The sequence below is a fragment of the Gallinula chloropus genome, assembly GCF_964237585.1.
Source record: "Gallinula chloropus genome assembly, chromosome: 4".
NCBI lineage: Eukaryota > Metazoa > Chordata > Aves > Gruiformes > Rallidae > Gallinula > Gallinula chloropus.
In genome coordinates, this window is record NC_140088.1 from 4,083,980 (window position 1) to 4,098,510 (window position 14,531).

The window sequence follows — 14,531 nt, forward strand, 5'->3', positions numbered from 1 at the left end:
AAAGGGTAGGAGAACATACATAAAGAATTGGGATTTTCTATACCTGACTCAGCTATTATTACTTGGAGACTCCTTATGAACGCGTTAGAACCCTTGAAAACCACAGAGCCTAATTCTGATAAGAAGGAGCCTCCCAAAGTCTCAGGTTCTTTAGACAACCCTCCTGGGGATAAAGATGATATTTTACCCTCAGCCCCCACTGATCCAGAAAATGAGCCTGATTTATATCCACCTTTAAAGGCTGGGTTTTCACCCCCACCTGGCACTCCCCTTCCTGCCTTTTACACTGAAGCTGGTGGACTGTATCTCACTAGTCCTTCTGACATTAACCCCTTCTCACAAGAAGTAAGAAAAGTATCAGCAGAGGAGGAGAGGGGCGGGAATATGGCCCCTGCAAGAACAACTCGATCATGCTACTTTTATCCTTAATCTTTGGAACGTGGATCGGTTGGCAAGCGTTACAGGACTACCTCAAGGACCATGAAGCGAAATCCTAAGATGCTATATAGAGAGCCACAGATAGGGGAACAATGGCAAGGCCTCGCTGAATTGTTAGCCTGGGGAAGGGGGTAGGCATGTGTTCTTCTGCCAACAGGACAGCACTGTAGAGAAGCTGCTGCAAAACCAAGCCCCTGTATCTGGTTTTCATCACCAACAACCATACCCAATCCCTTTATCCCAATGTAAGGGTTACAAAGCCTACAAAATTCTTGCCATTTATATAAAGGCTGTGTATATATGTATGTGATATAAAGGCTGTATCTGCCTGTAGTAGAAATACTCTTGAAGGGCTGGCTGAAAAACTAAGTAGTTTGATGCCTTCTCCTCCAACCAACAGGCAAAGTTGTGCAACCAAACAGAACTGTGGCAAAATTGCTTTTTGGTGCTCTAGAATAAAAGTGTTCAGACTCTAGTCATTGGAGCATAAAGATTTTTCTCTTTTCCTGGTTGTTTGAATTCCTACCTTGTGTCCTCTGGGGAAAGGAGCTTTAAATCATGACGCAAAACAAATTACTGGGCTCTCTAAATGCAGCCCTGTGTCCCTCTGTGGCTTCCTTTAGGGAAGGGGGGTAATGAAATTTAAGTCTACTTTCTTATTTTCTGGACCTCCAGGAAGCTTTGGAAGACCAGAGTGTAGCCCCAAACTTCAGTCTGGTTAGAATAACTATCAGTGTTTGTTAAAGATGTAGGTTTGGAAGGAAAATGATCAGATGATTACACATTCCTGAAATGAGGAAGAGGCAGAGTTTGTGTTTGTGTTCAGCCAAGTGTAAAACAAGGAAGCAATACTGAGCTTCCCTTCTGCTTGAGGTGGGTTGCTGCAGGTTAAATCTGGGTAGATTTTTAGTTGTTCTACACATCAGTATATGAAAAATTACTGAAAAATTCTCAAGAGATACTTAAGAAAGGCACGTGCATCTTGCTAAGCAATTTCATGGGGCAAGAGATGCAGCATAGGTGTAAGGAAAGGCTGAGCACTTCTGCTGTGCTTTTGGTGTCCCAGGGAGGAAGCCTGTGACCTCCAGCCAGCTGAGGATTTATACCCGAAAAGACCCAAGGAATGTAACTGGCTGAACACATCTGGCTGCCCAGTTCCCGGCTCGCCCTGTGAGCAAGCAGGCTGACAGGCTACAGCCTAGTTTTCCTGCATCCCTACAGGCTCAGAGCTGAGTTCCGAGAGGCTGAGCAGAGCTCCAGGGCCCGCAGCCGGCCGCACCTGCATGTGCCCGAAGTCCGTGACGCCCATGGCGGGGAGGTTGGAGCAGTTCGCGAGGATGAGGCGGCGGCCGGTGACGCCGTTGGCCTTGAAGCACTCCTGGGCAGAGGGAAAGGCGAGTGGGTAGCGGGTCCCCCTCGGCCGCACACGCTCAGGGCGAGGACATCCCTCCCGGCCCGGCAGCCCCCACCTGGTACTGGGGGAAGCCGAGCTCCGCCACCCACTCAGCCACCTCCTCGGTGCTCCAGGACAGGAAGGGGCAGGAGGACAGCGGCACTGCCGCGCCCTCCGGCCCCTCGGCCACCCCCGGCGCCGCGGGCCCCGGGCCAGGCTCCATCTGCGCCATCGGCCGCCACGGTAGCGCGTCCTTCCGCAGCCCCGTTCCCACGGCAACGGCCACTTCCTGGGAGTGCGCCTGTTTTCCCTTCCGCCATCCCCGCCGCGCTCCCAGCCTAGAAAGCCGCCCGCGTCCAGGTGGCTCTGCGGAACTAGTTCTTGGTTGGCTGCGGCGTCGAGGGGGGAGGCTTGGGGAAGAGCACCGAGGCGCCACCCTGGGGCACACGCACCCGCTCGGCTCTTGGCGCCCCGCCCTCTCGGGTGTTTCCGCCGCCGGCCGAAACGCTTCGGCTCCGCTCGGCTCTTTCCGTCTCGGCGGGCTGCCGTCTTCGGCTCCGCGCTCGCCGGCCGCCCGCTCAGCCCTGCCCATGTCGGACGTGCTGACCGCCGCCGCCGGCTCCCGCTTCGAGCCCCCGGCCGCCGGGGGCTCCACGGGCGGCTCCACGCCGCGGGTTCCCTCAGGTACGGGCTCGGCAGGGGAGGGGAGCAGCCAGGCTGGCCGCGGGGGATAGCGAGAGCCGCTCCCCTCTCGGCAGCGGCGGCGGCGAGCGCTTGCAGCCCGCTCGGGGTCCCTGAGGAGGAGCCCCCCGACCGGCGGGGCGGGCTGCCGGGCAGTGCCCGTGGGGCTGCCGGCGGTGAGGCGGCAGGCCCCGGGGCCGCGTATCTTCGCGTTGGCCTTGCGGCCCTGGAAAATGCCGGAGAAGCCTTATCTCCACGGTGGCGGTTTGCCTGGGCGAGAACGCGGTGCCCCTTGCGAACAGCAGCGTGGGGGAGTCAGCCCGGGGCTGGGCCACCCCTTCCGCAGCTGGCACCGGCGCTCGGGGAGGACCCTGCTGGGGTGCGCCGCTCCGACGCCCCGAATTACAGCAGCAGCTGCCGCTGTGCCTTCCCCGCAGCGGAAGCAGCGAGGATCGGTGGGTGTTAATTAAGAGACAGGGGGCTGTTCCCTGAGGGAGAGGCCCCGTCTAGCCGGCAGCTGGACAGCCCCCGCTGAGCAGTCGGTGCCGTGGGCTGGGGGCGCCTCCCCGCCCCGAGCTGACTCGGCGAGGCGGGCAGCAAGACCTGGCACTCGTCCGTGTCAGCCAGGGCTGACAGCAGGGCTGTACCGCAGTCGTGTGGGGACAGAGCTTTCCCAGAGTTTGGCAGACCAGGAGCCATCTTTCTAGACAGTCCTCCTAGCAGTGACCTAGGAGTTTCCATCCCATCAGTGTCCCGTGGGAACTGCTGCAGGACTGCTTCTTCCAGGCCTTTGTCAGCCTGGTTTTACATGATGAAATTTGGCCTTGTTCTGTCCTAAAATTAGGATTGGTGGTTCCTGAATGAGTTGCACTTATGAGTGGTTCAGCACCCTAAAACGAATTGGGTTTTGTTCTTCCTCTTCTAAGGTTGAAACTATTATTATTATTATTATTATTATTATTATTATTATTTTCTACAAGGGGCTAGGTACACCCCATAACATGAAAACCTGATTGGCACAGCCCTTTGTGATCTTGTCAACACTGGAGTGCTGTCCACAGGTTCTAAAGACTGCAACTGACTTTACCTCCTCTGTGTATATTCTGTTCGTCGCTAGAAAATGGAGTCTCGCCCCCCAAGACAGAGTCTGCAGATCAGCTGGGTGATTCTTTGGAGTGCAGCGCTTCACAGAGCAGGTAGGAAAACCTTTTTGTGCGTTGTGGCCCACGTGTGTGACAGACTGTTACACCCCTGTGACCTCATCTGTATGGCAGTTGGTTCTATGCAGGGGAAAATAAGGGACTGGAAACTGAATTGTCTGCTATGGAACAATATATACCAGAATCAATATAGGAGAGGCAGTTCTTAACCAGGCTTGAGGTTGTTCTAAAGCTTATGAAATGAAGGTAGTTTCTGGCTCAGCCCTTCAAATCACAGAATCGCTCAGCTTGAAAGGAACCCTGAAAGGTTTTGTAGTCTATTGTAATAGCTAATAAACTTTCAGGAGGAAAATGTCTCTATCCTGTCTGAAGGATACCTTAATAATTAAGTATTCCCACTGTCTACAATTCTGGTGGAAGCTGAGCAAGGAAACACCTTTTACTGGGTTTTTTTTTTATGTTTTGTTTTTTGTTTCATCCTACTTCATTAGTGCTCCTGATTGACCCTGTTATTAGATGTTTGTCTTGATGTTATCTGTTGGGCATGTGATGCTTGCAGCCAAGTCGTTGCATTGGTTATAAGCAGTAATACCACATGCAGTGGAGTTTTGTTTGTCATCGTGCGTTTGTTGCGCAGCATCCAGTTTCAGAGACGTTTGAGTTAATGTCATCAGACAGTAGATAAACCACAACCTGATTGAAAAAGAGGGGGAGGAAAAATTCCAGCAAAAAACCTCAACAAACAGTTGTCTGCTGAAACAGCAGTTTGATGCCATCTTCGCTTGACACTAATGACATGTGTATCAGCATCCTTGATTCTAAACATGTGTTCTTCCATCTCTTCCATCTCTAATTCTCTTCAAAGAGTTTACTGTAGGCCATGAGCAAAATGGCCAAAGTAGATGCTGGATACTTGTTACCTGATAAATTTGTCTAAGTTTGCCTCTTAAAGGGACACAAAAAGGGTCGTGTGAGGATGTATCAGCTGAAATCTGTCTTTGCAAATCTGCTTATAAAGCTTGTGTAGCTCTTTCTAATCTTTCAGTGGGACTCTTGGGCTTCAGTGCTGTCTAGAGGAAAGAATTCCCAAGCAGTTAGCTCCCATGTTGATGAGGAGCCCTTTGAGCAGATGTGTGCACCTATGGTAACAAATGATCTCACCCTTCTAGGTGTGATTGTGGAACCACCAAGCTAAAAAGCAGCTGGGCTGGAAAACAGTGGCATTGAAATCCAAATTTGTCCTGGGCTGCTGGAGAAGTTGTTACAGATCACTATGTGTTCTTTCTTTAAGTAAATGTCCCCTCCCTTGTTTCTTACATTGTCCATCTGCTGATGTTCTGTGCACCCTGGCATTCAGCTCACTGGAGTAGTTCTTACAGACCTTCTGGTCTGTCCTGCTATGTCTAGGAAAGGAAATCACACTCTTGGGAGAATTTAAGTAAGAAATCGCTGTATTTCTGGATAAAAAAATAGGAGTAAAGATTTGGAAACTGAAGCAACATTTATCCTTCTGTATGGATGCAGCCTCTCAGAGCATTTCTCATTTCTGAAAGGAGAAATTCAAGGAAATTGATATGTTTCCCATCACTGCTGCATTCTTACCTTTAGACCAAGGCAGTTGACGTTGGTTTTATAGTGCTGGGAGAAGGTTTTCCTTTCAAAAGGGCAACCTTTTCTATTCTTATTAAAGACTAGGGTGCTTCTCATGGAAGTTCATGTAGTACCTGAGAATGACAGGTGAGTCTTCTGGCATTAAAGAAGTTGCCCTTTCCTGAGCAAAAAAAAAAGTTGCTGCTGGTTTCTGCACTTAGTACTGGTGAGCTAGCATGCTGTGGGATGAATGCAGTGACTTACTGCTGTTTAAAAGATGGTAAATAGAGAGTATCTTACTGAAACTGCTCCCTCTGGCTCACATGGGAGGTTGTCTTGTGGAGATGAGGGCAGGACTGGGGTGTGAAGGGTTCCTTGTGTGGTTGGCAGGTGCTGACCACAGAAGCTTGTTCACTTCAGTCCATTTGAATTCAAGTTCCAGAGCAGAGTGAATCCCCTACTGGTTGTGTGTGCTGACTTGTAGTAATCTCTCCCTCCAAAAGGTCGCAGATTGGGTCGCTCCTGAGTGTAGGCACGACAGAGGGTTCGAAGGAGGAAGCTGGTGCTTTGGAAAACCAGGAAGTGGCTGGGCTAGAAGAGAAGCTGCCTGATCCAGCCGAGTCCCTCAGAGAGGTAGGTGGATGTTTCTTATGTCTGAAAGCAAGGAGAGAGGTGCAGCCATAGTTCTTCCACCCTGCTGCTGTGCTTGTAGGTATGGGACTGAGGCTTTAAGGATAGTGTTAAGGCAAAAGTAGTATTAACATAGATTCAGTTATATTTGTTTTCTAGGTGTTAGTAGGAGGTAAATGTTACTGGTCTGATCTGCAAAATCCCTCTCGTGTCTCTGGCTAGTCCTCGCTTCCTTGCAGTTTCTGTCTTCAAGGTTATTCTCACCTTCTGCCTCTTCTCTGGGGCTTCTGAGAATTCCTTGCTTATAGGTTGATGGAATAGGGAACTGAAAGTGATTCTGCTGTCTTTTGTTTCTTCTGGTGAGCGATCAATTCATTTGCATTATAGATACAGCTGGGAAAACATGTGCAAGTGGCACCCAGCTCAGGAGCTGTGGGTTTGCATATGTGAGGAGAGAGCGCTGGCCCTAGTGACTCAGGTGGACTTTTAACTAGGATGAAATAAATGATAGTTTGATTATGGCTGTACGCTAGGTGAACGTAGACCTGAAAGCTTCTCCCTAGAGAGATTGTGTCTTGGGAATTCTTTCCATGAATAGTCAGCTCAATCTGTTGCTTTGTCAAGAGGTAACGGTTAACTCTGGGGCAGATGCAAAGATGTGCCTGCCCAGGGACTGCTGGGGAAGCCAAGGGGTGTATAATTTGTGAGACTAACACAGCCTTCAATTTCAGAGGTCGTGACTTGGGTGCTGTGAGGGAGATAGCCCAGAGAGGTGTCTTGGAGCCAGCCAAGGCTAATAAAAAGCTTTTGCAGGGTCTGGCTTGGCTTCAGAATGATGTCTGAATTCCTAACACCTTGTTTTAAATCCAGCTGGGGACTTTCTTACCATGATGGTCTTTGTGACAATGTTTCTTATGTGCTTTGTGAAGGAAACTGTTCGGATAACCAATTACCATGTACCACAAGGAGTTGGGGATATAGTCATGATTCAGTCAGATCACACTGGTGCTGTGGATATCCTTTCAGCTGAGCTGGAGACTACAGACCTCCTTGGGGACCAGAGGAAAGGTGAGTCCTGAAAGGAAAACATTTGTTTGGGCCACTTTTTTAAGTGCTTGCCTTGGCTAGAGAAGAGCAGAGGCTGTTCTGGAGTCACTCCTAATTCCTGCCAGAAATCTGGGCTTCTGGGTAGGAAGTAGGAAAACTTCACATCCAAGGCTTTGGGGAGCAGGCTCCAGAATGCCAAAGCCCTACCAGAAATCGCTTCTCTGTCAGTAGTGGAAAGTTGGGTAAGCCCTGGTCTTTTCCCTTGCCCTCAGCTCAGCCACCCCCTCTGGCTCCACCCACCATGTGGACGACTGAGAAGACGAAGGAATTCAAAGCCAAGATAGGAAAGGAGAAGAACGGCCGGATGGTGGTGAAACGAGGCGAGGTGGTGACAGTCCGTGTGCCCACCCATCCCGATGGGAAACGCATCTGCTGGGAGTTTGCTACAGATGACTACGACATCGGCTTTGGAGTCTATTTTGACTGGACCACAGTTACTAGCACTGCCATTACTGTTCAGGTCAGCGAGTCCAGTGATGAGGAGGATGAAGAGGAGGAGGAAGAAATCGAAGGTTTGTGCAGAGCTTTTTAAGTGTTAATTTGTGGTGCTTGTTGCCATGCTGCTGAGAGTGTCTGTCAAATGCTGTAATTTCCATCTACTTAGCCTGCTTGTTATCTCTGCAGCCTTTTGGGTTCTTGGTTAGGCTGTCATGAGAAAGCATTCAGCACTTCCTGTGTGCCAACGGCTGTCCTTCTCCAACAGCATTCTTAAAACTGAACACATTGAAAAATAACTTATGTAACTTCTAGCTTCTAGAAAGTTTAGGGTCTGAAATTTTAACTTGACTGGTTTTCTTAGTCTCTTAGACTGAGAAAAATGGAGTAAAAATGTTTGTTTTGTGGGGGGTGGGGAGGGTGTTGATTGGCTGTGTTTTTCACACATACCTGTGTGTCTGTACCTGGGAAACACACAGCGGTGCTGCCTGTACTGTGGCTGCAGTGGACGTGTGACCAGTGTAGCTGGGTGGTTGGTGTCTGAAATTAATTTTTCAGGTTCTTGAAAGAGGGGTGGGTTTTCCAGTACGCAGAATCTTGTAGAAGTGAATTGAGGAAATAAACACAGTGAGGTTCTAGCTCAGAGCTTTCCTGCCTTTCTTTTGCTTCAAGTCTATATCACTGGACTACTGTTGTGTGTATAAAAGCAGCAAGGTGTCCAGGTAAGTCCAGGGAGAGGTGGCCAGGCTGGCAGGCAAGTGGGTATGTCCCATCAGTATTCCCAAGACAAATGATTCTCAGCATGTCCTTTGTCATGATAAGGAAAGCTGGACTTTGGGTATTATTCACAGAAAGATCAGAGCAGATGCTATAGGTAATGCTATCATAGTTAGTCTTCCATATATCTGCATGCCTCTGCTGCATTCCAGTCTCGTTGATCTGTTTCTGGACTATCTAGTGGCTGAACTGTCTCCTGGCTCCTTACTTGTCTCCTCCCCCCCATTCAGGACTCTCCCCTGTGGGTGATGTGGAAAGAGGCTCCAAAAGCTATCTGCGGAACCGCTTCGGAGAGATCACGCCTGTGTATCGGAGGAACAGCCATCGGGAGGTGCAGGCAGGCAGCCACGAGTACCCAGGCGAGGGCATCTACCTGCTGAAATTTGATAACTCCTACTCTCTCCTCCGCAATAAGACTCTGTTCTTTCATGTCTATTACACTAGCTGAAGAAACAGGAAGGGGCAGGGACGGGCAGGCAGGTAGCGGCGAGTGCAGCAGGCTGCCACCCAGCCCTGGTACCGTCTGATGGGCATTGCTGTGACAGAACCAAGGCACAATTCTGCCAGCTCCGCTTCAGACACTAACTGGTTTCTCCCCACACCCTCCTTCCCCGCTGTCCCAGGGGAGAAAGGTCGTTGTGACTGCCTGCTTGTCCACAGGCAGCTGCTCTTTCTGTACAACTTTGGGAGGTCTGCTCCGTGCAGGCGTCGGTCCGGGGCCTTCATGTCCCAGCCGGTAAATGCCCAGAGGCCAGGTTCAGGTGGGCGTGGTGCCGATCTGTTACGCTGGTACGAAATGAAGTGAAAATACCCTCCATCTGTTACTATTGTTTTTAATAACTTCTCTGACTCTCCTGCTGCATCGCTAGAGGGCAGCTGTCAACTGCAGTGAGGCCAAAAGCACAGCTGGTTTGTCACCTAGCCCACTGATAATCCCCTCACCTGCCACCGCTGCCTGTCACCAGCAGCCAGTGCTTCCTTGGCCTGTGTGTGTGAGGGCGCAGTGGCTAGGCCGCGCTACCTAGGCCGCGCTACACCAGGCAGGCCCAACATGGCAGTCGTGGTGGGTGTCTAAATACATTAAGGTGGGGTGGGTGTACAGCTACAAATCAGTCAGGTTTTCCTACATCTTAAGCATTGGATCTTACACCTGTTGATCGTAGGGATATTAGATGATTAAAACTTCAGCGACCAACAAAAGCCGTTTTTTTCTGTACTACAGATGTGAAGCAGAAGTTGCTTCACTGCTGTGCTGAATAAACACAAGAAGGTTGGAGTACAACCAAGAAATATATAGGAAATGTCTTTAAGTAGCAGCACATTGATTCAGTGGTATTGCTGCCTGCTGGATAATGCCATATGTAGCAAGGAAGAGGCTCCCCAGAGAAGTGTAACTCGTCAGCTGCTATTGCGAAGGTATTGTTAGAAAAGAAGAGCTCTGCTCAGAAACTTGAAGGTGTGGGATATAGCCAGTTTCTTCTGTCAACCAGAATCGGCAAGGCCATTGCTAACCCTGACCACATGGTAAAGGATGGAGTTCCTTGGCATGTTTTTGGTAGCTAGCTATGGGATTAGCAATCACCTTCTGCTCAAGTACTGGCAGAGTTGAGCAAGGATTAAGTTAATCCTTCAGAAATGAATTTTAAATCATGTTTATCTGTAACTGTTGTTTATTTTAATACTTTCAACTTTTAAATCATTCTGTTTTCTAAGAATACTGCTGTATTTACATTTTTGATACCTCTTTGCAGAGACACAAAATGGCTGTTTGCATGGTGATTCCAGTAGAGTTCTGAGTTTTATTTTTAAATCCTCCAGGTAAAGCACCTCTACTCGGTCTGTTCCTTCTATTGAGAGGGAATGCTGGACAAAATGGTTTTGGAGCTGTTAAAGCCAAAGATTCCTCTCATAGGAGGGCCACATATTTCCTATTAAGCCTATATTGTAATGCTGTGCAATTTGCTCCATATTGAAGCTGCTCTTTTAACTATCTCTGCTTACTTATTCACTGCCCCAGAGCACTTAGTAGGTCAAAACAGTAAGAGAGAGTGCAGTCCACAGGAGAGTGGAAATGTGAAGAACACTGGTTAAAGTGAGTAGGCACAAAGCAGAGATGGTCAGGGTAAGGACCTGTTGCTGCTTTGGACCCTGAGATGGGGGGAAAACAGCCACCTCTCTTAGAGAGCGAGCGTGTACCTGGGTGGGGGGAACTGCAAAGCTGCCTTATTCGAGCAGGGGAAACCACAGGACAACCTCACAGGGAGGCAGAACAGTAGGGCTTGGTATCTGCCAGAGTACCATACTCTTTCATTTAGCAACTTAGGAACATCTGCTCCTTCTTTTCTTGAGGAAAATGAAGGCCCATCCCATGGCCTTTGCACAGCTCTGGAATCAGGCCTTACCTTGGGTAAGGCACTCTGTGCTTTTTGGGTTTTTAAATCTACTAAGTTCTTAGACACTAAACAGAAGGAGAGAGAAACTGTCCTTCAGACTGACCACAGTGTCAGCACTGCCTCACTCAATGACTGCCTTTGGTCCTTTGCTGTGAGACCCACAGAACCCTGCACGCACTCGCTGGTTAATGGCCAGTGTGCTGTCTGGCACCCACTCCACTTCTGAATTGGGATTTATTTATGGTGAAGGGGACACAGACCTGTACAGACATTAGATATTCCAGAATTACTGAGCCTCAGTTGCGTGGCTTATTGCAGGTTAGTGGGTTATATGCACTAAAAAAGCCCCAAATCCTATTTCCCTTCTAGTGTGGCCTCCTTGTGGCTAACCTGCAGCTGCTTCCCCCTTCTGTCTGTTGCTCATATTAAGGGTCAAGATGTATTTTCTCCTGTTGTAGGAAGCTAATAAGGCCTCCCTCACAAACTGTTCTGATCAGTCACTGGCAAAGACTATGTGTCAGTTTTCAAGCCAGTAGTCACTGCCTTTTAGTTAAGAGAAATTGTGCTGTAGGAGGCAATCCTATTGCTCAGTTCCAGCTTTCTGAAGTCCGGGCCTGCCTTTAATAAAGCTCATGGCACTTGTTCAGAACTGCCCATCTCCTAGTCTCGTTAAGCCCAACAGCAGCACTGATTATGGGATGTCACCCCAGCCGACACGCCCCTGGTCTGCAGATGCAGCGTGGCTGTGGAGAAGCTTGCTGCAGTGGAAGCAAGTGTGTTCCATGCGTGTTACTGTGCTGCTCGAGAGATACCACATACTTCTGGGAAACTTAGGAACACAGGGTAGTTTTAGGCACAGAGTGTTTCATCTGCAGGAAACAGCAGCTTCAGAGCTGTACAGATTAATTCCCCTTCTTGTTTGTTTTGTGGGTTGTTTGGGTTTTTTAAGCTTCCACATTACATGAGGATTGTGTTTCTCATGTACTCACACAGCATCCATTATCAGCAGCTGGACCTGATCCTTGTGGGTCCCTTCCATCTCAGTATATCTAAGTCCAACAGCTTGGCTGTGTGGCTAGTGATGAAGTGCAGCCATTCCAATTTAAAATCAAACCCATAGTTGCTTTACAGAAGCAATCTTATTTCTCCTACATCCTTTTTTACAGTTTGGTATATCTCCTGGATTTGTATCCCATCCTGTAAGCTGGTTGAGGCAGTGATGGAAACCCCTATTATTTTAGTTGGAGACCTTTGAAACTAGACTTTGGGTCTAGAAAGAGAAATTAATTTAAAAGGCAGTAGCACTTCAGAGAGGAAAATTAATCCTCAAGAAAGGAAAATTCCTTCTTTCTTCTGAAGGAAGATTTTATACAGGTTTTTAAAATGTGTTTCTTCTTCCCGTAAACTGTGTCTAGAAATTAAAAAAGCTAAATCAAGGAATAGACTTCTTTTGCATTTTGGGTTTGCTTTTGTGAAAGCACAAAAATATTTTCCATTTTGTGTTCAATATAATTTAGATTGAGAAATAACATTTACATGTTCAGTCAGAGGTATAAACCAGACCTGTAGTACAAGGCTTGTATAAAAATTAGCTTGTGTAATTGTTTATTTATAATTGTAACAATCTGCTGGGCATTTTTTAATGTCAATGAAATAATAATAAGCTCTCCATTGTTTGTTTTTTCCCTCTAGGTGTAATGTAGCAGCAGGAGTTTAAAATGTATGTGTTTTATCAAGGACAGAGCATTAAAATTGCCTCAGTCAGGGACCACTTGTACTGATTTGATTTACTCACAAGCTCTTTGTGGAACTGTAATATGGATTCTTGTGAGAGGTTACTGGTGCCAGACATAGGCTAGTTGCAAATTAATGATTGGGACCCATGTAACAGTTACATAGATGATCATTGGTAATGAGCTGTTTACATGAACAGGTAAGATAAAAATGTGTAAGAGAAAGAGCTTAGTTGTCTGAATTCAGGTGCTAAGAGGAAAGTCAAGTTACTATGCAACTGACTCTATTGGCTCTACCCCATGTGCTGGTCTCCTTGTAGCCATGTGCATGTAACCTTCATCCATGGCCTGCAGTGGGTCAGTCACCTGGCGAGGTGCGTTAGCAGTGAACCTTGTCAACGTCAAGTTGCTGCAAGATTTATTCAGTCTTGGGGAAATTAGGGTAGAGGATGAATCCCTAAATGAGTTCTGCTTTTATCCCCACTTCTTACACCCACCCTTGTCTCACTAACCCAACTAAAGCCACTCTACAAGGTGCCTTAGGAACAGGGAGCATGTCTGAAACAAGAGCCATAGATGTCATTAATCCAAGGGGTTTCTTCTCCCTGTTTCTCTGCCCATTTGGGTAGAGGGGAGGTACTTCCTAAGGCCAGGCAAGGAGAGCCCCTGTAAGCTGTTCATTAGACAGCCTTGTTGCTGTAAGATGAGTAGTAGCATGGTGTTTGAGTTTCCTGGTGCCATAAGATTTTTGCCTTTTAAAATCATATGCTGCTGTCAGATACCAAGAAACACCAGAGGACTACTTTTGAGATGCTGATGCTAAACCTGAGGACCAGCGGAACACTAGGTGGATGTAGCAGTGCATTCCTTGTGGCCATTCATCATTTTATCTAAAGTCTCTGAATCCAGCAATGTGAGTGGTGTGTGCTGATGTGCATCGAGGCTGGATAAGAGACCAAAGCAAGAAAGTTTTGTTACTTTTTTAATCTACAAGTGTGAAAGAAAAGACTTGTTTCTCTTTTTCTCATATCTGGGAAAAATAATGGCTTTAATAATGTGATGTAGATGTAGCAGAACATCTCAATTGGTAGAAGGAAAAACTGGGAACTGATTGTGTTAAATACACTGACTAATTAGACTGTGAAAGAGGCCAGGAGTGTAGCAAGTGTCAAAAAATGCTAAGTCATTTATCTAAATAAGTTGATTTTTAGTAAATACCAACTAAATAAACTTTTAGAAGGTACATAAACTGCAGGATTGAAATACATCTTGCTAGGAGGAGAATTCTCTGTGGGGTTATTCCACGTTTGTCTCCAAACTGTCTCTGGCAACTTACTCTGAAACACTGGTGCTGTTGCAGCCAAAGACACAACATCAGGCCAGGTGGATGGATGGTGGGTCTGGCTCCCCTTGGCTTTTCTGCAATCTATTTTGGATTTTACATGTTTTTTCAGAAGCTTCATCACAAGAAATGTGCCCTCTTTCGGGCAGGGAGAGGTGAAGGATTTTGTGACCCATTAGTGAGAGTTATCTGGTTTAAGCCCATCTGGACTGGGGAGCCAAGTCCCTTGGGCAGGAAGCTAGATGCCAGACACTAAGCTCAGAGCTAAGGCAGCTTTTCCAAGTAATGACCTTGAAGTTTAGGAGCTGCATTTGGAAATTATAAATAGCTAGAGATGGTCTCTCTCCATCTCTGAGATACCCTGGTGTGACTATCTGCTCTCCTCAGAGGGCAGCAGTCTGCTCACAGCCCACTGCTGTAGGCTGCTAGCGTAGTCTTTCACTGGGGAGCATCTTGTAGGTGGGCCTACCTTATTCAGACCTCTGCTCTTGTGAGCTGTGATGGATGTCTCTCAGTCCTTATCTAAGAGGTGTGAATATTTTTGGTGTTCTGTGATTTCAAAAGAGAGTTCTCAGCGCCAACCACTTGCTTTTCATGTCCTCCCAAGATAGGAGCTTTAAATGGTGGAGAGGATGTTTTTAAGAAGATGTGGCACTGAACCTCTTGCTGAAGGGCACATATGAAGAATCTATTTATAGTGTGCTTGCATTTCTTCTATGCTTGGTTTGTATTGTTTATATTTGATGTCTTGTGGCTGATTTGTAATAGTATATTGGAACTTACTCCCTTTAAATAAACTTTTCACTATGCAATCAAAAACTTTTGTCCTCTGTTTAAAGCTAGAGTGTGTTT

At 47.5% G+C, this 14,531-nt stretch overlaps 1 protein-coding gene across 1 annotated transcript; it reads left to right on the forward strand.

Moving 5' to 3' along the window:
• Positions 1–2,421: 2,421 nt before the first annotated feature.
• On the forward strand, positions 2,422–8,659 carry TMED8 (transmembrane p24 trafficking protein family member 8; the record flags this gene model as incomplete). The annotated part of the gene is made up of 6 exons (XM_084263480.1): positions 2,422–2,515; positions 3,630–3,708; positions 5,766–5,895; positions 6,822–6,960; positions 7,212–7,511; positions 8,442–8,659. 6 exons carry the CDS (start codon positions 2,422–2,424, stop codon positions 8,657–8,659), a joined length of 960 nt encoding a protein of 319 aa, XP_084119606.1.
• Positions 8,660–14,531: the final 5,872 nt, after the last annotated feature.